The following is a 26,170-nucleotide window of genomic DNA, read 5'->3' on the forward strand; positions in this document are numbered from 1 at the left end:
ACATTTTCTTGAAATTTTAATATGCACAAAATAATGTTGGGTTTTTTTGTTTGCATGGTCCCTTAATTTGTGGAAGCAGCAGAACTATTTCCCCTACAATTTTGTAAAAGGAATTAGCTGGACAGATGCATGTGACATTAAGATTTCATTCCAAATACTTACAGTTAAACTTAGCTGCAATCAACAGAAAACAAAACCTGACCATGAGAAGAGTCAGGCAACTTTAACAATTATTATCAGCAAGGTCTATAATACAGATGTCTCTTTTTGCAAGTTCTGGCCTTCCTACAGTAGCCCACCTCCAGAGAGGAGTAAAAGATTAAAATGGAAAAGTGGAAGAAGTAGTGCTGTCCCTCATCTTATTTTGCTGAGATCACGAGACTCTCTAATTTCAAATTTTTGAATCTGCTATCTTGGGGCTGGAAAGACCTATACAGTTCTGAGACTTAGGTGACTGCTCTTAATGATCAGGTTCAAGACCATCTAAGAAAGCTGAAGGTGCACAAGTCCATGGGACCTGATGAGACACATCCATGGGTCCTGAGGGAACTCGTGGATGAAGTTTCTAAACCAGTATCCATCACATTTGAGAAGTCATTGCAGTCTGGTGAAGTTCCCACTGACTGGAAAAGGGGAAACACAACCCCCATTTTTAAAAAGGGGAAAAAAGAAAATGCAGGGAACTGCAGGCCAGTCAGTCTCACCTCTGTGCCTGGCAAGATCATGAGCAGATCCTCCTGGAAACTATGCTAAGGCACATGGAAAATAAGGAGGTGACTGGTGACAGCCAACATGGCTTCACTAAGGGCAAATAGTGTCTGACAAGTTTGGAGGCATTCTGTGACAGGGTTACAGCATTGGTAGATAAGGGAAGAATAACTGATGTCATCTACCTGGACTCGTGCAAAGCATTTGCCACTGTCCCACACGACATCCTTGTCTCTAAATTGGAGAGACATGGATTTGACAGATGCACCGCTTGGTGAATTAGGAATTGGCTCGATGGTCACACTCAAAGAATTGTGATCAACAGCTCAGTGTCCCAGTCATGACCAGTGATGAGTGGCATTCCTCAGAGGGTGGTATTGGGACTGACAGTGTTTAACATCTTTGTCAGTGACATGGACAGTGGGACTGAGTGCACCCTAAATAAGTTTGCCGATGACACCAAGCTGTGTGGTGCAGTTGACACACGGGAGAGAAGGGACGCCATCCAGAAGGACCTGGACAGGCTTGAGAGGTGGGACCATGTGAACCTCATGAGGTTCATCAAGGCCAAGTGCAAGGACCTGCACCTGGGTTGGGGCAATCCCAAGCACAAATACAGGCTGGGTGAAGAATGGATTGAGAGCAGCCCTGAGGAGAAGAACTTGGGGGTGTTGGTGGATGAGAAGCTTAACATTACCTGGCAATGTCTGCTCACAGCCCAGAAAGCCAACCATTTCTTGGCCTGCATCAAAAGAAATGTGGCCAGCAGGGCGAGGAAGGTAATTCTACCCCTCTACTCCACTCTTGTGAGACACCACCACAAGAGTACTTGCATACTTGGAGTACTGCATCCACCTCTGGGGCCCCCAACATAAGAAGGACATGGACCTGTTAAAGTGGGTCCAGAGGAAGCCACAAAGACAATGAGAGGGCTGGAGCACCTCTCCTATGAAGACAGGCTGAGAGTCAGAGTTGTTCAGCCTGGAGAAGAGAAGGCTCTGGGGAGACCTTATAGCAGCCTTCCAGTACCTAAAGGGGGCCTACAGGAGAGATGGGGAGGGACTCTATCAGGGAATCTAGCGATAAGACATGGGCTAATGTTTTTAAACTGAAAGAGGGGAGATTTAGATAAGATCTCAGGAAGAAATTCTTTACTGTGAGGGTGGTGAGACACTGGAACAGTTGCCCAGATAAGCTGTGGATGCCCCATCCCTGGAGGTGTTCAAGGCCAGGCTGGATGGGGTTTTGAGCAACCTGGGCTAGTGGGAGGTGTCCCTGCCCAGGGCAGAGGGGTTGGAACTAAGTGATCTTCAAGGTCCCTTCCAACCCAAAGCATTTTATGATTTTGTGATTGTATGAATACTGATAAGCAGGTTTGTGCCACCACACCATACCACTTCTCCCTTTTGAAAGAGAAACTGATAGTAAAGTTCCTCTGTCATAATTATGCAACTCAGAAACTGGATATGTAATTCAAAAACAATTTATGTAGATACTGGACAGCTGGCAAAAAGCATGTTGAGCGTGAAAATGTATAAAATGAGATAGGGTTGGTTTGTTTGGTTTTTTTGGTTGGTTGGTTGCATTTTTCTAGCTTGGAACCAGTAAGGCCAGGTATGCCAGAAGCACCTACTAAGCCAGCTTCCCCCTGAAACAAAATGTGCATAGTCATCATTTTACAGACCTAACTCATGACTGAGCTAAATTAAGAGAAAAAAAGACATCTGGACATGTACTGCTTCTCACTCCTTTTCTACAGAACAGCTGAATTGATTTCTAAGGTTGTTTATATCTGTCGACTCGTATTTGGTTAAAATACTTCCCAAATATTAACCACTTGGCAATTACAGGTTATCTAATTATGCAGCAAATACAGCTGTAGATCACTTCAGGCAACTGGACAACAAAAAAGATCAGAGTGTTTGGATCATGTGAAAATAGTTCTTAAATTTTATTTCACACCCTGATTCAGAAAAAAAAATACTTCAGAGGACACTTTCATATTACCCATGTACCTAAAATCCCAACAAGGGTGCCCCAGCTTCCTCACTCTCCCTAATACCTGTTGGGTTCTTGAGCCCACAGGGTTCTACGCTTAAACCACTAGGTCCCACAGGCAGTTATACATATGAAGCTGATTGCTGGCTTCTAGGCTTGGCTCAAAGGGGAATTTTAGATCTTTCCCCCGTCTCTAGGAGAGTGCACAACCTACCCAGCAGGAGGAAATGCAAATCTTGATCAATCAGGCAGACAAAACTGTTTCTCCTACTTCCTAAGTGAATCTTCTCTGTATGTTGTTAAATTATTGCTTCCTCTACCCCATGTTTTAAAAAAGCAAAATAAGTCATCTGTACAGTTGACTGTTAGTCATCCCTGCCCCTCAAATTCCTTTCTCCTTGCAATGTCCATGAAAATTAAGAATCTGATTTGGGTTTTCAAATTCCACTCAAGAAACCAGATGTTTAAAAGTTATGCTCAGCAACTGAGCATAAGTACAAACAAGCACCTTGTTAATCAAATTTTTTTTAAAAAGGTTACTATCCAAGCTGAATAACATGGTAAAATAAAAACAATAAACCAATATGTCTGAGCTGAAAGCTACAGACAATTCAATTCTGCATTTAATATAGGGCTTTCCAAGGAAAAGGTATAGCTAAAAACCTAGTAATATATCATTTAGAATTAAAATATGAAATATTGCAGCGGTTTACTTTTCCATTCCTTCTCAGCAAAGTATGTTAAACAGTTACAGACCTAGTGAGAACCAGGCTCTGCCACTCAGTACTAAGAACCACTCTCCATTTACAGGTTCATGAAATAGGTCACCATGAAGTACATTAATTTTGGTCTCAATAAATCTAAACTTACTGAGCTAAGTTCTATTAGAAGAATTCATCCGTGCTAATATGACCTTGAGTGAGAGCTTAGAAGACTTATTGAAGGAATCTCCGATCCATTCATGGGTCTTAATTCCTTGACAGAAGTTTGCCATAGTAACTCGCACACCATCCAATTCAGTCTTCTAGCCAAGCCAGAATTCAGCAACAGAAGAAAGTTTTGAAAGTTCACTCATTTGATTCCAAGCCAAGCAGAAGACAAATGCCTCATAGGCACAAAAAAAAAAGAACAGAGACAAAGGAAAGACTCGAGTCTCTCAACAACAGAATGGTCAATAAAAGAACAATAACTCATCACAATGATATGAGTAATTAAGCAAATACAAAGCACTCATGATATCCAACAATTAAAATACAGCTTAAAATATCTTGTTAAAATGGCATATTTCTAACACCACTCATGGTACACTTTTCAACATCTTCCTTCCAGCACCCCTCTGTAAAAATAGATGTTAGCGTGCTGGGGAAAAATTCCAATTAATCATTACAAGTAATCCTTAGTCCTTCATTTTCTCCAGATTTACAGTGTGAATTCAGAAAAATTCTTCATAGTCTAACTGTTACCAGATAATAATATTTCATCTTCCCTGCTATACTGAATCACTATATCCTAGAAAAAAGTCCCACATTCACAGGTTTTTTTGTGCAGACAAGCCATAAACGTTTTGCCTTGCATTGTTTAATCAGTGTTCTACAAATTATTATCCCTTCAACACAACGCAAAAATAGCCTCCTACATCAATACTGATTCTTATTAAATCTAAAATGATTAATGTTGTGCTTGCTTTAACTGTTTTGGAAATGTGCAATGTATTTATAATCATGTATTTAAATGGTTATATATGTGTATACATATTTAAATAATATTATATGTAAATATAATGTATTTACAATTCATTGATTTTGCAGCTTGTAACTGCATTGCAACACCCTATAAGATTACAGATTCAGTTTATACCTAAACATTTTCAAAACAGAGTAAGATGCTTTGTATCTGTGAACTGAGCAACTTCCTTAGAATGCATTTACATTACTTTTTATACCTTGACTTCCACATTTAGCTATTTTTCCCCCAAAATAAGAGACTTTCACATTAAAAGGTTAAAAACCAATAAAAGGAGATGCTATCTTAACATACAAGTGTGTGAATTTTATTAAGTGCGCTGGTTACTTGTACTACCAAACAATATGGTGCCAAAAATGAATTAGGCATCACATTATCTGATCACTAAAAAAAAAGTTGAGAGAAACTTGTATCAATCACTTGGAATGCATTTTGCTATTTGGAACATTTTAGGCATTGACATGATTTATAATGGCAAACATGCTGGAATTTCGTGAGATTCTCTTCAAGGCTGGGAAAGAGAAACAATTACTGTAAAATACTTTAAGCATTTTGCAGATATGATTCTGCAAAATTTAAAGAAAAACCAACCAAAACCACCAAGAAGCAGTCAGATGCTTCTCCATCCTCAATATGAAAACAAAACATTTTTCCTTTTATTTTTAAATTTACTAGGGCACTCCCAGGAACTTTATTTACAGAATAGACTTGGTACTCCAGGGTTACTAGCACGGAAAACTCATCTTAATAGAAGTATAATCAGCATGGTCAAACACTACTTACTGTTTTGGTAATTTATGGATACGTGCCTTCCATTACCCTGAGTATGACAGACCCTTGGAATAATCTAATAGCCCAGTGTTTTAAAATGAGGACAACTATTTTTAGCATTACAGAAATGGAGCGGAATGTTCAACAACGTACTGTCAGAGGGTTTGGGCAGCATCCTCCCCCGTGGAGCACGTACTGAGCCAGTCCAGAGCCACTAGTGGGGGCAGAGCTTCACTTTTAACAAATGAAAATCCCACAACAATTATACTCCATTATACGACACCTTCCTTAGCCTACTGGAATATTTCCTTGTTTCTTTAAACAGGCTCCTGTTAATGGTTAGGATAACCTGATAGAATATTAATTACATAAAAATATATTCAGCTGATATTTACTAAGACTTGCCCCGTGAATCTCCTGCATTAGTCTCGTCAGGAAGTTTCTGCTAAATATTATGACATTTTGGTTTCGCTGCCTCTACTGATCCATTTGTTCCCACTTGGTTACTGCTGAACCAGTGCTCAGTGCTATCATTGAAGCAGACTTGACTCACGGGAGCAAGCATATAATCCTCCCTTAAAATAATCTGACAAATAAGAGCTTGTGACAGTTAAGTATTTTGCTTCCTTTGCTCTGTTCTGCTTCCACAGCAGCCCCAGCAGAGCAGGTATGCCATGGTTTGGCCCTCAGTGGGTGAGGGCTGGTTAGAGGACTCTGGCATCCTTGTGATCAGGGCCCCTGTGGCTTTTTTATGTAGCTGCTCAAGAGCAAGGCAAATGAGAATAGCCCTTCTGTTCTCATTTGCACCTCATAACACAACCTGTGCTCAGAAGGCATCGATTTTTCCACATTCCCAACTCTTCCTGATATCCATCTTTGGGACGAGTCTGACTTGCCTATACATTCAGGCAACTAGATGCTAATACACTCCAAAATGACATTTGAAAATTTAGGTTTCAGTGCTTTGCATGCAAACTAATGAATCAGCAGCCAGAGGCAGCTCAGAGCTTCAGAGAACATGGCCACAGGGCTCCTTACTCCGGACTGCACTCTCTCTAGTTAGCATTGTTTCCTTTTTCGCTATTAGCGTGTCTTAAAAAGCACGCAACTCATACAATTTCTATATTCAAATACATAAAGCAGACATATTTCACAAATAAAGTGCAGAAGTCAAAAGTTTGTTTCTCTATTTTGCTCCCACAGATTATTTTTACACAACGTGGGAAGTTAGAGAAGTTGTTCTGAAAACCTGAGAAGAAAGGATCACTCCATTCATTTTCACGCAGAACTGCAGGACAGCATATTGCCTTTTTTTTTTTTCTTTCAGAAACTGATAATGAACTGATCGAAGCCTTTATGATAGATGTCAAGGAGCGGGTTTTATATCATCAAAAAAAATATATCAGTAGTAGCAGAGCCTCTGCTGTTCTTTCTGCATGGTACAAGAGGTATTCGCCGCTGTCGTGGTTTCGGCTGAATTTACCAAAACCAGACCGACAGATGGCCCTTCCCCCCCCTTCCCCCGCCTAAAAGAGGAGAGAGGAGAGAAAGAGATAAGGAGATTCAGAAGTTTAGAATGAACTAAACTACTTTAATGAAGAATTAATATTAAAATAAAAATAAAGAAGAAAATAATGAAATAGATACAATATATACAAAACCATATCAAGCTCCCAGGATGACAGTCACGTCACCGGCAGGCACTGGGGAAGTCCCAGACTGGACTCAGTGACGAATGGGAACTGGATTCCAGCTCTGGAGTCAGGAACACACGGATCGGGATCAAAGGCAGATGAACAGACAGAGTCCTCTCTGGACGTCAGCCATCGCAGGAAGGGGGCTGACCCTTTGATCCCTCAGCTTTTATACTGAGCATGGGGCAGATGGGATGGAATACCCCAGTTGGTCAGGTTTGGGTCACCTGTCCTGTCCACTCCTCCCCACCGATGTGACCCCTCTATGTTTTTTCCGTTTCCGACCCTCTAAGGGGGCAAATAACGAAATTGGCTGACCTTGGTTGTTATAGCAATAAGTATAAGCAAGGGCCTCCCTGCATATCGTTCCTTGGCATGGAGCACAAACATTGGTCTGATCATTCTGAGAACAAGCAGTTTTCTCCACAATATGCCGTTAATTTCAGAGAGTTAGAGGAGGCCTAGCTAGGGTGTAAAGTTACAGAACAGAAAATTGGTTCGGTTTTACTTCAAACCGGGACAACTGCTATCATACATCTTTGAAGAAGTGACAACTGCTGCCTTCTTGGCCTCCTTAGTCAAGAGTTATGAGACAGTCCAGAAGGCATGTTTCCAGTCTCCACTCTTAAATGCCGCTGAATTCAAATGGAACAGAACTGGACTGGAAGGAACTAAATGGCAAATAGAGGAGAAAAATGAAGGCAGAACATATTATCAGCACATAACCAGGACCTTGAGTAGTTTGGCTTTAGTTCCTCAGTTGTGAGAGGAAACTAATTAGCCTCTGTGGAGCCCTCCGGACCTGTAACGACAGAGCTTTACAAGCAAGGGGAAAGTTCTAGGCAATGCAGAAGAGCAGTGGAACAGGATAGCTTCTCCTCATTTCGTCTTACTGTGTCCTAGAGCCTGAAGGACCTCTACGATTTTTTCCTCTGCTTTTCACACTGAGTCAAGTATCACAACTAACAGCTATTCTAATGGCCCACTATCCAGTTACATTTGCTCGGTAAGGAGGGTAAAATGCACATTACACTTTACTACATAAAAGTGGATAATACTAATTTTTATATTTTTTTTTTAGATTGTTATTTAAAAATGCAGTGTAGACATGAATTGAACATAGGCTTGAAAACAATCCAGTTCAGCTGACCTACAACACCATACATAGAGCATAAAGAAAATCAAATGAAAACTGAGAGAACACTTCCTGTAGAGTACTGAGAATAGGCAAATAGGCTTCTGGTTGCAAAAGGTTCTCAAAGATTCATAATGTCTCATGGATGAACAGTTTAGAAAATTAAGTCTAGCCAGTTGGATATTTCTATCATCTGAAGCAATACAGTAGAAAAATTTTTGAAGTGATCTTATACTCACGGTCAACTGATAGGTTTTTTTAAGTATGTTTTTTCCCTTACAGTAGATCTGTCAAAAGAAAAATTGTCTGACTTGCACACCGTCTATTGATTTATTGCTAACCCAGCCATAACATGGCATTAAAGCAAATTTAAATCCTATTAAAGTTTCAGCAGAACTGGAAATTCATATAATTGGCCTTGCTAAAACCATATTTGAAACAATAATGTTTAAAAATAAATTAAAAAGCATTATCCCATACTCACGAATTGCTGGGGTCTTTTCAAAATAGTAAAATATATTATGACCATTATATTCACCATAATAATTGTAGCCCCAAGTTTATATTAGCAAGGTAAACAGCATTGGTCAACCTGTTTGTCCCACAAACCTCTTAGATGTCAGAGGCTGTTCTTTAACTACAGGAATTATTGTTATTGTCATCATCATCTGTTTCCATAACCTAAAGATTCAGGATGCAGATTCTCAGCTGTTACAAATGTCAGTTTACACTAACAAAGATCTGTCCCACAGGCCATTAAACACATTACGTCTAGTGTGTAACCACACAGATATGAAATGCAAAAAAAACAGTAGCAAAACTAAGGATGTAAGGTGAATCAAAAATAAATTGACCACATAGAGACTAGAATTTCTAATCTAGGAACTAATTCAGATGAGTACTTTTTCTGAAATATCATATTGCTGGTGTGCCTGTGTAGCTGCAAACTTCCTATCAACTATTGATAAATAAAGCAGTTCAAGATACAGTTTCCGTGTCTCCACTTCGAATCATAGAATCATAGAATTATCTAGGTTGGAAGGGACCTTTCAGATCATCTAGTCCAACCGTCAACCCAACACTGACAAAACCCATCACTAAACCATGTCTCTAAGCACTATGTCAACCCGTCTTTTAAATACCTCCAGGGATGGTGCCTCAACCACTTCCCTGGGCAGCCCATTCCAAGGCTTAATAACTCTTTCAGTGTAAACATTTTTCCTGATATCCAATCTGAACCTCCCCTGGCACAACTTGAGGCCATTCCCTCTTGTCCCATCGCCTGTGACTTGGGAGAAGAGACCGACGCCCCCGGCTACACCCTCCTTTCAGGTAGCTGTAGAGAGAGAGAAGGTCTCCCCTCAGCCTCCTTTTTTTCTAGGCTAAACACACTTACACTTGGAAGTCTAAGACTTTCCCAAGATATATATCTCTTCACTTCAAAAACAATGCCTTTTGACATTTGGTGTATTTTGGAGATGGGCTAGTGTTTGGATAAAGAGGATATGCCAACCATGTATCCAGGACTCCAACAGACAATTCCCCAGCTGTTAATCTGGGAAGAGCAGACCTACTGTCAGCATAGGAGCCCTAGGAACTGCTCCCTAAAGGTAAGTCTCCAGGTGTAGCCCATTACTCTCAATTCTGAGCAGCTTTGTAGAGAAAAGCAACATCGCAGCCTTGTAGGGTTGTAACTTTTCGTTTCAGGACCTTTTCTTAACCTCTTTGAGGCTTATTAGCCTACTCAATATCCCACATCCGGGATGCCTGACAGAAAGAAGCTAGTCCACTGTTCGAGGGGCACAGGCTCTCTGCAGAAGTTTTTAATCATCCTCTCACCAAAACCCAGTATTTATTTAGAGAATCAACACTACTCTGACAGCCATTTCTCCGGCTGCATTCCTTTCTCATTCTTCTGAGGTTCAGCAGAAATACTGCCAGTACACTATATTCTGCAGGGTGGTATTTCTTCTGGCTGTTTCACAACTGGCATTATAACCTGTCACTGCGGACCCATGCATTTTTCCTGAAGTTCCTGAAGTCCCACCTTCTTCTGCTTCATGGATTTGATACCAGAAAAGAAAAATGCTCATACTAAAGTATGACGAAATGGGGAGGGAGAGTGGGATGGGTGGGAAGACAAACTGGCCATAGTCACTGTTACATCACACATCCTATGGCTAGTTCTGGCTTTGAGAACCAAAATCATCAAAGATGATTTGTTAGAGCATCCTGATACTCTACGATTCCCACTGCTAGTTTTGACAGCAGAGTTGCAATCATGGCACTGACTAACAAATGCCACAAAGGTCCTTATTTCTTCCACTCAGTTATTAAAACAAAAAAACCCACCAAAAGTATAACTAAATAAACAGGCCACTATCGAGACAATCTCTCTCCGATTATTCAGCATGCTGCTCTGTGGCTTACAAAAAAATGAATAACGAATAGCATTAGACACTATTCTCATCTGTTAAGTAGTTTAAGTAGTTTCCCACCTTCGCTCTCCCCTCGCAGCCTTTGGTGCATCTCTATCAATACTATATGCTCCTCTGTGCAGAGAATTTCTTTTACTCCAGGTTTGTGCTACCTTGTACAAGGAAGTCCCAAGACCTTCTCACATTATGGGAAGACACAGGAACACAGAGTGTGACAGCTATACCCCAGAAGTCCGGCATTCTCCTTCCGTGCATACTCTTTAAGTGAATTTTCATTCTAAGAAGGGGAGAGCTGAATAAACATTTCTTGAGATCTTATTTTCAACAGCTATAAATAAAACGTTGTGTATCTTCCACATATAAAGGTAACAGGTTACAACTATTAAATAAAGTTACCTATGGATTGATTTCTCCTATTTAGTGTCTGTCTTATTACAAACTACAATGATGCCATCTTCATTTGTAAGAGAAAATCAGCAGAATTGCCATTCACAACAAAAAGGGAGCATAGTGAAAGGGGTGTTAATTCTGAAGAGAAAGCATCAACTGACTAGCTTCTCAGTATCCATAAAAAAAAAAAAAAAAAAAAAAAATCTGGCTCGTGTGAGGTATTTGTTAAATACAAATCAAACACCTGTCAGCCAGCTGGGCTGCGTGTGTCACTGCTGAGCCATCTGCGGGAACACACCCTGTGCCAGTTGTTTTACTTAGCATGGCCTGGGAACAAGAATCCATTAGACAGAAAGTCAACAGTGGAATTAGCAGCACTTTTTCTTTTAGTGCCCTTCCACTTACTTGTTTAACTTCTTGCGTTTCTATTTCTGGGAGCCTCATGCCAGAGTAACAGTGCTGACTGCTGATTAGACAAGACTTGGCCCGGCCTCAGCGTGTGACATTGATTTAATTGATACAGACTTGAAACACGCAGTATGAATATTAGGGGTTGATAAATGCTGGCTAGTGGTGGGAATTAAAAAAACCCCACAACATCCTGTTTTTCAATACCTATGGATGATTTTACTATATGAATAAAAAGCAGGAATTTTTTTTGTCAATCTACAAATGGAAAAAAAAAGCAATTTACCCGGAATTTGGAAGATAAAACTTACATTATAATTTCTAAGGGGTTTTGCGGGAAGAATTTAGTCATTGACATTAAATATTCACATCTTATTTGGATTTATTTAAATAATTATATGACTAATACAGTTCACCCACCAAAAAAAAGGGCAGAGAAGAGTTAATGTTAATAGGTCACAAGTCACAGCAGCCAGCAGTATTATCTTTAATGTCTGTACAATTTGTACTACATACACAATTTCCATTACATTAGGCTAACATTTTGGGTTTTTTTAAATTTTATGCACTGCTTGTAACAGAAGTTGTTACCCATGGAGAAAATACTTTAGGAGAAAATACTGCTATATATAAATTAAATAAATTGCAGTAACGTGAGTTACTAATTTTTAAATTATCCTAATATATATCAATGATTCATCAGGTCTGAAATCTAGTATTTGGTGAAGTTCAATATCTAATTCGTCAAAAGAGAACCAACAAAACTAAGCAAAACATGCCAGACAAGCTCTACAACACTGCAGTACAGTGAGAAAGTTCCTTCCTCTCCGATGTGTCCACCTCCTGCAACACGCTGCTGCCAACCTTTACCACACTCAGTCTTGCAATAATGGGTAATTTTTCTTAAAGCTGTACTTCCTGATGATATGTGTAAAGCTTAGAATGTTAGACCTACAGCAACTCTAGCCCTTGCAACTGAAGGACAAAAGAAAAATCTATGTGCCACAGAAACCTCACAGAAAGAACCCAATAAATATAATTCAAGAACAATTGAAGAAAAATCCTCAAGCCGCCCCCCACCCTTTCCAAGTCCATAAGGTCCTGACTGAGGCTTTTCTAACATAGCTGGGAATCCCAGAGCCAGGCAGGCTCACAGCTGGACTATTCATGAATCTCTGATTGGGAACAAAGAGCTGCATTTAATGACTGCACTATTTAACAGCCGCATTATTTCTTACTTCCACGTTACATAAGATGCTAACAAAAGCCTGTCCTGCGTGGCAGCGTGCCAGCCTCCGTTTTGCTCCCAGCAGCCCAGACCCCTGTGAAATAGTGGGTGACCTCTGGTTTCTCTGGCCACCCCTCACACCACAACACTGGCCGCTGCGTGCTGGCCCCCGTCACCGTCACCACCGCCTTCTGCTGGTTCTTACAGTTCAATGACAAATACCAGTGGGTATGCCCTTTCAACCCCAGTCTTATCTCACCAGTGTCACTTGCTGAAGGAGCCCACGGCTTTGATGCTGAGCAATACAAACATTAGTGTCTGGCTCCCAAAACACATTTGCACTTTTGTTCTACTGAGATATGCTAATCTAATTTTGAGGGAAACCACATGAGGACAGAAGACAATGCCACAACTTTCCTCAAATGGCTTAGCTGACAGACTGAAGCATCATTTTTTTTCCCCACCTCAAAAAGCAATGATTCTTTAATTAAAAATGAAGTCTCTGCTCACCAACAGCAGACAACCTACAGCGGACGCTAACACCATTCCCTCTGGAATCGAAGTAACACCGGAGCAGTGTCACTGCACACAAGGCAATTTCATTCCATGGAGTTTTCTATCAAGAACCGAACTGAACTGCTGTCATTTAGCTTCAGGAATTGAAAAAGCAGGGAGCTCAACAGTTCCTGGAGTCGTGAACTGCAAAAATCACCTAATAAGGCAAAAATAAGTCAGCACAGCAGACAGCTCTCTGGAAACAAATTTATGATCAAAGGCTATTCAAAACACTTCCTTGTAATGCTAAGGAGAGAGTGAGAGAAAGTGAGCAAGAACTATACACGCTGAAGTAATGAAACAACTTTTGTAAAACATAATGGTCTAAAGTATATTTGCCCAGTAAAATTTTTAGAAAGCATATTTATGGATCAGAATGCTATTGAGCGCTACTGTTTTCATATTCATCCGTCTCTTAAAATCAGATATGTGTTAATTATACACAAAAAGAATACAAAACTTGTGTCAAATTTGTTGCTGTAATAGAGAGTGCCCAACCGCCTGATTTCCAATGGCCAGCAATTCTCAAACTCAGGGCTTTAAACTTGGTAATAAACTTTCCAATTGGAAAATGATTGTCTGTCTTTTTGAGGTTAATCTATTTACTTTTTTATCCATAAAAATCTATTTTATAAAAATTTGCACTATATTTCCTATTAAGATGTTTTTTCAGCTTTACATTCTTACAGCTTACAATTCTCCTACTTTGAAAAGCTTTCTGCTGCCATATACCTGTTAGTCATTATACTCTTTTTATCTCTTTTGAAGACTCCAGAGTAAAGCAGTACAAAGATTTTTCAAAAGCTGCATAACCAGCACAATTTATGTCCCTACCTGATCTAAAAATATTGAAATATAACTGATTAGCAATGACAGCAGCTCAGAAATTGGATGGCACTGAATGAAAGACAGACAAACTGAGTAAGGTGGCTTTAAGCAGTACCTATCCAGTGCTCCACATACATTTTTGAAAGCTTTTTCAGCGATGCTGATGAGCTACTTCGGAAATATCTTGACCCCTGTCAAGTATCCATACAGCACATGAAATGTGGAAGGCACTGTGTCCAGAGATCTTTCGAGACAGCTGCAAGGAAAAGACTGCATTACTGTAAGCTCAACACCAACGTCTCCTCAGATTTGTGTATTTGCATGAGTGATTTATGCTTCAGGAGCATATGCTGAACTGGCATAATAGGCCATATATCCATGGCTCTTCAGCAAAGTCAAATATGCCTTGGAAAATTCTAGAGAGTGTCTCCATGGCCTAGCTGGAGCGATGGGAAAAGCAGGTCAATGGTCACAAGGATCTTCATGATGACACGATTTAACAAGTTTCCGGTTGTAGATTTTATGACAGCTGGCCCTGAAGACCTTACCCTGGAGTAACTCAGTATGGAGATCGGTATTAAAAGCATTTCTGAAAGGAATCTGAAGTCACATGCTGTACTAGCATGTCATTTATAATTTTTTTTCCAAAATTTTAAATTAATGTATATATATTTAAATCATGTTGGAAAACAAAGCACTGGTCATTTCTAAGCCATGCTTTATATTGAGTTTCTGAATACATCTTCTTAAAAAACTAACCTTATAATGCAGCAGTTTTCAAACTCAGTTTCTCAGGTACCACTAAAGGAAAGGAGAGCTCTTCTCACCAGGCAATGCAAAGTAGGCTATTCAGGAAGTATTAACATGCCATTTTGATGCAGTGCACGTACCACAAATGGTATGTATATCACGCTTTTGGGACCCTTTTACTAATCATTTCCTCACCTGTACCAAATATAAAGACAATCCTATTACAAAAGGGTAAACAAATTTAACAAGAATAAAATCATCAGTGTTAGGTTTCAGAGTCAGTGAAAACTGAAGACAACATACTGATTATGTACATGAGAAAACTGAAGTTACAGATAATTATCTCATACAGCTTGATGAGAAAAACACCACCAGAAACAGCATAATATATTCTAGTCCTTTTATCTTCTAGCTCACAAAAGACATGAGTTCACGTACACTTTGTTGGGCCATTGTCACAAATAGGTGAAAGTTAACAAAAGTTAAAAGGAGGAACAATTCTTTTGCAGATATCTATTGCACAGTTTCAAGTAAACCCAATCTCATTTTCATAACTCTTGAAGTACAAATAGCACTCGTACAGTTGGTAGAGCTCTTGAAATGTACACTCAGTTTTTTTCTCTAGTATGACTTTGAATATAAATTTAAATTGTTCAGTGATAAACACTGGTTTTATTCACATAAGCATTTCTTTCTCCTTTCAGTCTGTCTAAACTGTTTATTTTATTAATAAACTGCCGGAGCACCCATACAGTGCAGTAACAAATGCATAGCATATTGAATATTTCACTACTTTTTCAGGCTTACTATGCAAAACCAGCTATTTTTAAAAGCTTACTCAATGTATTTAATATTTTAGGATGTCTGTTTATAACCTAGATTGCAAAAAATTAGTGCAAAAAACTACAACAGTAAAGCTAAGCCATTTGAAAGTCAAGTATTAAAAGTGAATGGTGTCACAAGTATTACACAAAATGTAGTTTAAGAAACATGCATCATCTCCATTATTATGAACTATACATATATATATATACCTTGAACTATAAGAAAGCAACTATTACGGAGGTTTGGATAAAGGGGAACTGACAAACAGTTTGGTAAGTCTTCAGAATTTTCTGAATTACATTTCTGGCCACAACAGTTTTATTTTTCAGAAGGTAGTGACAGAGAAAGAAGAAAAGGTATTTTCATAATAGAAAAATATAGACAAATATGGAATGGCCAATATCAGAGCCAATTACTCATCTTCAGCTGCCTGAGTCCTTTGAGCCTTGCTGCCATCAGCACATTCTCAGAAGCTGAAGAGCTTTTTGGATAGCAGGACCCATAAAACACGTAAGTCATGACTCCCCAAGAGGCTTAGTACCTTATATCAAAGTACATGCTATGGCGGCAACCTATCTGTCACAACCAGGAACTCTCCCACTAAACTTTTCAGTACACAGAAATTGTCCCCATCCCCTAGAATGCGATATGTCAAACAGTTGAGGGATTCATTTTGACTGCCAACACATCACAGACCAATCAAAAAAAAAAACAACAAACCCAAACCAAACCAAACAGGACTACATCACCTACCACCACATAAATAACTTTTAATTTGGAGCTTCATTGTCATGGCATTATAGACCCAGAAGCAAAGAGAAGAAAAGGACTTGAGGCATTCAGCTGAGTGATACAAGAAGTGCAGAAAACAGAAAAATCTCAACTGTACAGAAGCAAATCAAACCCAGCTTGCTCAAGTTTACAAAAAGCTCAGGAAAGGAAAGGGACAGAATGAACTCCCTGTAAGTAAGAACAAAAAGATCTGGTGGCTTTAAGGATGGAATACTTGACATGGTTCAAAGTTACACCTCCTTAAGTTGTCAGACTCTTTGGAAGGCCTGTAAGTTTACTACAACAGGAGGATCCAACACACAATATGCTTCATGCAAAGTCTCATTGTTTCCTGGGCTGGAAGAGCAGATAGACTAACTCTGTTCTCTCCCAATACAAAACGCACAGCAGAGAACTTGACCATCCTTAGTCAGTCTCCCAGTAGGTGCTATGGAAAGGACATGCACACATGCAACCTGTATGGAATAAAACACTACGACTTCAGTAAAAGAGAAGCCTGTGGGTCTCACCAGCAGGACTGTCTTCTCACCATTTCTGTATGATAGGAACACTAGGAAGATAATCAAACTTTGTTAATAGGAATACTTTCCAGCAATGTATCAACCTTGCTCGGATTACACCAGTGATGTGACCCTGCACACAGCAACGGTGTGATGAAGACCATTCTTAATGGCAGAGTAATCAGTTCTTGTTGTCATAATGAGGTTAGTCTAACTGCTAGATCAGGGTTGCTTCGCTTGTGAAGCCTGATTTGCAGCCAATAGGTGACTGTCATCCTACACCTTAGAGCATTCCAGTCATCTCAAATCTCCGCTTCAGGGACAGATTGAATTTCTCAGGCCATACAGCCAGCACTCTGGCTGCAATCCAATTATACTAAATGGCTTCAGAAGCGTATCCAAAGACAATTTCACTTGCTAATCACCAAAAAGTAGGCTAACACAGTGCTTCCCTCAACATGGGTTTCTTCTGTCCTCACAGACTTTGGTGAGCACCTCCAGAAGGCCAAGACATAAGGTCTCGCACACGTACTGATTCTGATTTACCACAACATTCCAGTTGTTCTTGTATCATGATTTGACAGACACCTTGAAGAAGTGTCCCCAGAAGGCTGAGCTACAAATCAGTCCTGATTGCAGGAAGGGGACCATAGCAGTATATTCCATATCTTTTGGCAGTCTGCAAATGAAGCAAGTTTCCTTCCAAGGGAGGACTACTACCCTCTTATTTTTTAGAACTATGAACTAACACCACAGAACTCTCTCTGATACTCTCAAGAACTTCCTCTGCTGCCCTAAGTAGGATCTACTGTTTAAAAAGCATCTCTTAAGATGGTTCCCTGAAAAAGGACAGGGATGAAGGAACTAAGTAGTTAGATATCAAAGACAGTGTTATATATGTGATGGTGGGTGTCCACAATCTATTGTGGTGTGACTTTGGGTGCCTGAGGTAGGGCTCCACACGAACTGCATTTGATTCTTGACTCTCTACATCAGTCATCAGCACTATCACGCTGACTGCTTTTGCCCTGAAGGTAGATGAGACAATAGGCACATTATAGTGTGTTGCCAGTCAGTAGGAACCTCATGTTTTACTTTGGCAGCTTACAAGAACCACAGCAGAAAAATCAGCAAAACTGCAGAACCATGGTCTGAACACTTATCTGTTTTCTTTTGAGTGTTAAGGCTATTCTTATGTCACCGTAGAGTCATCAAGACTTAAACTTTGCTCTCTGTATTAGCAGATCCAAACTCTCAAATGGCAGGAGTCTCCTAGAAGCCTACACCCCTTAGATCTGCACTGATTAGCTAGCACGACTGCCAAACCACTGCAGTGTTTAGTGACTGGGAAATTATGTTGTCGGCTATAGTATGTCTTCCAAATGACAGATGGCCAAACGTCACATCTGAAGACAGACTGAAAATATGCGAGGTACACAATCTATTTTCACACTTTAGTTCCCTGAAAGTTAAGGCCATACATGAAGCCTTACAGACGTCTCTTCATTTACACATATCTTGAAAATTAAGTATACCCACCATACAGCATTTTCCTGGGAGATTCTCCTGGTAAGATTCTCAAGTAATAAAGCATATTGGATAGGATTATTCTAACTTTAGTTTTTCACTACTATGTCAGGTATGTTTGAGCTAATCAATTCTGCAGGCCTTCAATAGACAAGTTTATCTCATTCTAAGCTAAACTTCTAAAATAGGTCAAATGAACTGATATCGTTGCTTATTCACGGCAACATGAGCAAGATCTGCCATGTATTTTTTCTCTGAACCTTTCCCCAGCGAAGAAAGTATGAACAATGCAGTATTGCAGTGGATAGTTTTGGGGTGTATCAGAAAGAGCCCCTCTGCTCTCTGAAGCCTCAAACTGCATTTGCATAAAAATAATCGCATTGTTCCTTTTTTTTCCTATTTCTAATTAGTGATTCAGGGGATATATCTGCACAAAGCTTAGAAGGGTTCAGTGCAGAAAAACATAAAAATAGCCACACCAGTCAAACAAATGTAACATTTCCAACAAAAGATAACGCGTATTGAAGGGTTTAGGAGGATTAACAAGCAGCAGTGGCTCCTGAGAATGCTCTCCCAGCACTGCATCATCTACACCTCCACTTCCTGAAACAGAGGAGACACCCTTGTACATAACAGTGCTTAGAGTATTTTTACTCCTTTACTTAATTCAGTTGTCTTTGAATCTATGTACATTTTTAGCATCCAGAACACCCCAGAAAAAGCAGCAAAAAAATAACAGATGCACACAAATTGACCTAGCTCTTGATGCATCAGCTGAGACACAGAACACGTTAACACCATTCACAACACAGGGAAAAAAAACTGATTCTCTCTCCAGGAAGGAGCTAATAATTCCACTGTACTACTCTGCATAGACATGATAACTCCAGCTAGCAGAAGCTGGGTGGCTGGATCTCAGTTTCTTTATCTAGCTATGCATGTACAAATATTTTGTTTGCCCTTTTTTTTTTTTTTCAAACAGCTTTTGGTTTTGCCAGTTTCAGATTCCATGGTAGTTCATTTTTAATTTGCAACAACGGTATAGCTTTTATGTAGTCTGAATTAAAAGACTTGTAATGTTCAGGAGAAGTACAGTATCTTGTTATTAAATAGGATCTAACTGTTGATCCTTACGTAAACTAACAGGAGCTTTGGGATTTGGCCTGACGGTGGATCTGCAAGGCGCTAAGCAAAAAAAACCCAAAGAGTATTAACCATGGAAACTGTAGTAATAACTTGTAGTGGAAAAGCAATGTAGCCTGGCAATTTTAAAGAAAGATAACATCAGAGAAGGAACTGCAGAAGGAGCCAAGGGAAAACACAGCTTCATTCTAGATCAATCTCATTCAATCTACAATGTTTTACAGTAACTCTTTCCATTAATTCACATCTGGGAGCACAGTTAAGTAAAAACTGTCTAGCTGTATGAAATCAAAGGTTTCCCTAGTCAAGTATATAACTACAATTGTGGCAACAGCAGATGTCTACACAAAAGATAACAACAGGGCAACAATAGAGACTTCTCCAGTGGGTTTCCCAGACTTCAGCATCTTGGAGCTCAAGAACTTTCAGACAAGCAGCAATGTCTGTCTGACACACTCCATGGATTTTTATTCCATCAACTTTCCAATAAATTTTCAGACCCATTTAAATCCTGTGGCAGAGCGATCAAACTGAATCATGTAATAAGAAGAATGAGCACTTTCTACTCTTTTTGAACTTGATCTCAGATAGGTTTGATGCTCTAGTTCATACACTGAAAAGGAGAGTAAAATCACAGAATGACAGAATCTTCATGGTTGGAAGGGACCTTTGAGATCATCGAGTCCAACCATACACAAAAAAACCCCAAAAAACCAAAGCCAAAACCAACCAAACAAAAAAAACCCACCGAAACAAACACCCTCCTACAACACACCCACAACCACACACCACCCCCACCTACAAACAGACACAAACCAACAATCTCGGGCACTAGAGCATGCCCTGAAGTGCCATGTCTACACGTTTCTTAAATACCTCCAGGGATGGTGACTCCACCACCTCCCTGGGCAGGCTGTTCCAGTGCCTGACCACCGTCTCAGTAAAGTAATTCTTCCTAATATCTAATCTAAACCTCCCCTGCTGCAACTTCAGACCATTTCCTCTGGTCCTGTCTTTATTCCCTTGGGAGAAGAGGCCAACACCCACCTCTCTACAACCTCCTTTCGGGTAGTTGTAGAGGGCAATGAGGTCTCCCCTCAGCCTCCTCTTCTCCAAACTAAACATGCCCAGTTCCCTCAGCCTCTCCTCATATGAGTTGTTCTCTAGACCCCCTCACCAGCTTGGTGGCTCTCCTCTGGACACGCTTCAGCAGCTCAATGTCCTTCCTGTAGCGAGGGGCCCAGAACTGAACACAGCACTCGAGGTGAGGCCTCACCAGTGCCCAGTACAGAGGCACCATCACTGCCCTGCTCCTGCTGGCCACGCTGTTCCTGATACAGGCCAGGATGCCGTTGGCCTTCTTGGCCACCTGGGCACACTGCTGGCTCATGTTAAGCCGGCTGTCCACCAACACTCCCAGGTCCTTTTCTGCTGGGCAGCTTTCCAGCCACGCTGCCCCAAGCCTGTAGCGTTGCCTGGGGTTGTTGTGATTGAAATGCAGGACCCGGCACTTGGCCTTATTAAACCTCATCCCATTGGCCTTGGCCCATTGATCCAACCTGTCCAGGTCCCTCTGTAGAGCCTGCCGACCCTCAAGCAGATCAACACTCCCACCTAGTTTGGTGTCATCTGCAAACTTACTGAGGGTGCACTCAATCCCCTCATCCAGATCATCAGTAAAGATATTAAACAAGACTGGCCCCAAAACTGAGCCCTGAGGGACACCACTGGTGACCAGCCACCAACTGGATTTCACCCCATTAATCACAACTCTCTGGGCACGGCCATCCAGCCAGTTTTTTACCCAGTGAAGAGTACACTCGTCTATGCCATGATTCACCAGCTTCTCCAGGAGAACACTGTGGGGGACGGTGTCAAAGACCTTACCAAAGTCCAGGTAGACAACGTCCACAGCCTTCCCCCCATCCAGAAGGCGGGTCACTTGGTCATAGAAAGAGATCAAGTTGGTTAAGCAGGACCTCCCTTTCATAAAGCCATGCTGGCTGGCCCTGATCCCTCGGCTGCCCTGCACTTGCCGTAAGAGCTCACTCAAGATGATCTTTCCCGGTACTGAGGTCAAATAAATAAATAAATCCCTATTAACCTTTTCTGTTCCACTCATGATTACATAGAGCACAGAATAGGCCATATTTCATCTCAGTTGTCCCTTTTTCAAATTGAAGTCCACATTGTCACACCTGAACTGAAAGATGCCCAGTGCTCTTGATCACTCTTGACACTTCCTCTGAACCTTTTCTAGTACCATTAGGTCTGCTTTGAGATCGTGGGAACCAGAACCGTACACATCATTCAAGTTGCAGCACAATACAGTTTCATTATTAATAGTGACATTAAGATGCTTTTGCTTTGTTCCCCATGCTCCTCCTAATCATTGCAAAATTCTATTTGTTTATTTGACTAGTACTTAACAGTGAGTGTGTGTTTTCATTGATCTGTAATTCCAATTCTGTAATTACCTAGTCCAGTGTCTATTAAATACATAATGTCTGCTTTTTCTTCATTTGCGTCACTTTACTATTACTTTCTCTGAGTTTTACTTGGCACTTTATGATTTGGTCCCTCAACATTGCAAAGTCCTTTGAACATCTTTGCAGCCTGCTCTCTATTTTTCTACCATGTATAACTTAGCATCAGCAGCAAATACGGTTATTTTAACCCATCTCTTTGGTAATGTTATATATCTACCTCCCATTTTTAACATAACACAATTTGAGACAGAAACAGTAAGTAAAACTAAAAGATAGTTTCATAATTCTATATTCTGTTAATCACAGATTTTAAACCTAACAGTTGAAGTGAAGCTCTACTTCTTTCAGTACTTAGAAATCTTGATAATTACAAAATAAATGAAATCCTCTGCCATTACTAAAATTTTGCATACATGTGAAAGCAGCATGTCTATCAAGAAAGTGCAATATTGAAATTCCAAACCTCTCACAGCAACAGCTGCCTTTAAAAGGCGTGCTTGTTTATGGGACTGAAAGAACAGAAACTTGAACTATATGATGAAAAAGAACCTAAATTGACAGAGTTGAGGGTTGAGGATTGAAATAGTGATGCTAAAGATACCACTGAAATTAAAAAAGAATAAACATAAAAACACAGTGAGGCGCACTAACACTCGTATCTAAGAGTTTCATTCATTTATATATTAACCTGCTTCCATGTATATGCAGAAAATCCACTATTTCTTTCAACTGTTAGTATGGAACAGAAAAAAAATAATAAAAATCACAAGAGGCCAAATGATTAGAAACTCTAGCAACATGCTGTTTCCTCAATGTTATGAGGACTGACTTCTATACTGAAGATGCTGGATTTTATACTGGTGGACTTTCTCTAATACAGGTAACTAGCTCTGAACTCAGTAAACCTGTACATCTGCCTTAATTCACACACTAACATTCTGAAATCAAGCAAAACTTGTCCTCTTGCATACAGAGGTAGGCTGACATGCTTCCTTAGCCATGGCTATTCCTAAGTCTTTGCTTATAGGTCAGTGGTGTTTATCTCAAAGCTCTACCACGTGGCCTGTTGAGAGCGTAAGAGCTCTTGTCTAGGCTTGCAGACCACAAACTGCACACTGGAATGAGCCTTTGGTTCTGTATAGCAACCCCCCACTTCTAGAAACCACACCAACAAGTAAGTGCACCTGCAGAGAATACTATTGGTCCCAGTGGCTTTTCCAGTGTGCTACAAACACATGGCAGTGCAGGTAAGAGAAGCTCATTTTCTAAGAGAAGCATTCCATTCTCCCATTTCTGTACATAATTACAGATAAGCCACTGATATAACGAACATTTCCTGGGAGTCAAATTACATATCAATATAAACGGACGTACCTTTTTGCCCGGAAGACCAGCAACACCATCCTGTCCTTTCGCACCCATTTCACCCTAAAAAACAAATAATTCAGTTAGAAGTTCTAAAGACTTCTGAGGTTAACAACTACTCAGGTCATATCTGATTCAACAGAAAAGCATCTCTACCCTGTTTTTGCCATGCTTAGTAACGTAACCACTGTGGAGGATGATGCCTTACTAATTTAATACTAAAATTAGACAAAATAAATACATTTTAAAACACCTATAATGTCAACTAAGACCCTCATCTGACAAACACTTGCACATTTCCAAAAATAGCAGGTCTGCTGATCTTAAGGGAATTCACTGCAACAGCAGAGTGATGCCAAGTGGGTCCATTTTCACTGGGTTGAGCGTGCCCCATGCTGAGAAAGTTCAACATGTAATATGGGATTCTCTGGTCTAAAAGCCATGCGCCCTCAATACTTTTAAAAGACACTATTTAAATTCAGTGTCTCTCTCCTCCCTGTCACTCCCTCAAAGAAACCAAACCCCAAGCCATAAGCAATAAGGAAATTTTAGTTTTAAGAGACAAATGCCCAACTGATCAGGAGAGGTATGGAAGTTCCCAGCAGCCTTGATTTTAAAAATGATTGAAAGAAATGTCAAACACAGCAATTTCACCTAATAATGTCAAGTATAATGGTTACAAAGTTTAAAATAAAAATCAGGCGGATGCTAGAGGAATATAATGAAAGCACTGAAACCATATAATAGTCTTCATTTAAAACCAAAACAAAACATTAGGTTTGCCTACTTATGCCAAGAAGGGAATGTTCTCTAGCAAACAGAAAATGCCCCAGTGTTTTTTTCTCTCAAAAAATTGTTTTTTGAGAGAAAGGGTTGCACAAAGAAGCAGAAGAGCCACATCTACACAAATAATTGGTTCCTAAAATAGGTTGTAAATCTACATTTGGAGACCAAATCTAAAACTGCAAACCCAAAAGCCGCTGCTGAGAAGTCAGTGCCCAAGACCTCTAAACTCACAAAGTGCATAACATTCTAAATAGCAGGATCTTGAAAACTTGTAATTCTGGTATTCAGCATATGCAGAAACTTCTCATTAGTAGGCAAAGTTCATCAGTTTAGTGAATAAACTCGCTCTGCAGTAAAAAATATCAGTTTCTCATGGTCTTCCCAAATGGGATACAGACACGGTGCTGCAGCGACTTCTTTTTCTTCTGTTACATACAGGACAGGAAATGCTTAACTCCAGAGATAGCAGAAAGTCTTTGTCTGGGTCACAGAAGGTACATGTTCTGTGCCCTCCGCAGCCCGTAAGTGCTCCCAGCCTGTATCCCAGCTTGCCTGGACTGCTGATGCCTGCCAGCAAACCAGTGCTCATGGGATCTAAAGTTGTTCCAAATTTCACAAAAGGAATACTAGGAACTGCACAAGTGACCTGCAGCCCAGCAGCCTGGTCTCCTTCCCAAGAGCAAGGAGACCAGGTTCCTATCTGGATGACTGTTCCTACATTTTATGTGAGAACAACCCCATGTAAAATGCATAACCATTTCTTAAATTACAGTCTAAGTCCCTCCATCAGGTTCAAAGTTATTTTAATTAACAAAGTTATGGTACAGTAACATCAGCTAGGTATCCTAGAACTCAGTATCAGAATACAAACACTACTGTGAAGTTTTGGTTGTTTTTTTTTTAAAAAAGCACCAAAGAAACAGAAAAACCCAAAACAAAAACTCCCACCAAAACCAAGGATCTGAAAGAGCTTCATAGACAAAATACTGTAGTATGTTTATCTTTTCAGCGTGAAGGTAACACTCCTGTTCTGAAATGAAGTCATTAACTTTTCTGAAGTTAAGAAAGAAGCAGTAAGGTTGGCAAGAAGTAGTACCTAACAACAGTATTTGCTATATCCCAGAACAGTCATTATAAAACATTTAATCCCTGCTAAAGGAAGGATTTACAATATATGCTTTTCCTCAGCATTCCCTCTAGGCTGGCACGCAGCTGCTGCTGACTCAGCACACTGTACTCCAAGGTGCATACCTCTCCTTAGGCTCTACCCAGGGAGCCTATGATTCGGATCCAGGGCTCTGGATGGCAGTCTCAGTTAAGTCCTGAGAATTCATTATTTTTGTCTCTAGCCTCACCATATAGACAAGAAAAAAAGAAAAAAAAAAAAAAAGACACACCACACCCCACCATCCTCAAAATCAAAGTGCTGCAGGTTAGGTTGCCTTGTTACCTTTTCCTAAAAGCAGAATGATGTGTCCTAATGACTGTCACCATAATTTTGAAGTAAGCTGTCATACCTTTATACTACTGTTGCTGCTTCTCACCCCCGTTTTAATTTTTTAACAACAATTCACAGAAACCATCATAAAATAACTGCATGTGCACAGCCTGGCTCGAAATTCCCTTTTTATAACACAGGAGCTAAGCAAATCAACCAAAATGAATGACTCCCAAGTGCAGAACACCATTCCAGCCATAAGTTTAAATGACTGCTCAGAAGCAGCAATGTTCTAGAGGAGCGTATGTGCCATCTCCCAAGTCCTTTTTATTCAAATATTGGAATGGTCCTGTTAGCTCTCTCTCAAAAGTAGACCAAAATCCTGTGTGCGCAAATAATCTGAACCCACTGGCATTACGAGAGATAAAGAAGCAGGACTGGCCCCCGGTTACCTTATCTAATCACCCACAGACTGACTCCTTATCTATGCATGCTCTGTTCCCTTCTGCCACTTGCCAGTATTTTAATAGACCAGAACGACTGTTACATTCAGCAGTGTATTTTTATATACTGTATAGTCTAAAATTACACAGCCTGCTACATGCCAGGAAGCCTTTAGCATATATGACATACTAGCCAGTTAACCAGTATGTTTACAT

The 26,170-nt window shown here is 40.2% G+C and overlaps 1 protein-coding gene across 1 annotated transcript in view; it reads right to left on the reverse strand.

The window, feature by feature from the left end:
- COL19A1 (collagen type XIX alpha 1 chain) overlaps nucleotides 1-26,170 on the reverse strand; it is a 210,647-nt gene that overhangs the window by 140,397 nt on the left and 44,080 nt on the right. Inside the window, exons 9-10 of the mRNA XM_074153019.1 lie at nucleotides 23,297-23,350; nucleotides 2,305-2,356 (exon numbers count right to left, since the gene is read on the reverse strand). Of these exons, the coding sequence (XP_074009120.1) occupies nucleotides 2,305-2,356; nucleotides 23,297-23,350 (106 nt within the window). The remainder of the gene's footprint in view (nucleotides 1-2,304; nucleotides 2,357-23,296; nucleotides 23,351-26,170) is intronic.

Source organism: Numenius arquata, chromosome 9, assembly GCF_964106895.1.
Source record: "Numenius arquata chromosome 9, bNumArq3.hap1.1, whole genome shotgun sequence".
In the NCBI taxonomy this organism is placed as follows: domain Eukaryota; kingdom Metazoa; phylum Chordata; class Aves; order Charadriiformes; family Scolopacidae; genus Numenius; species Numenius arquata.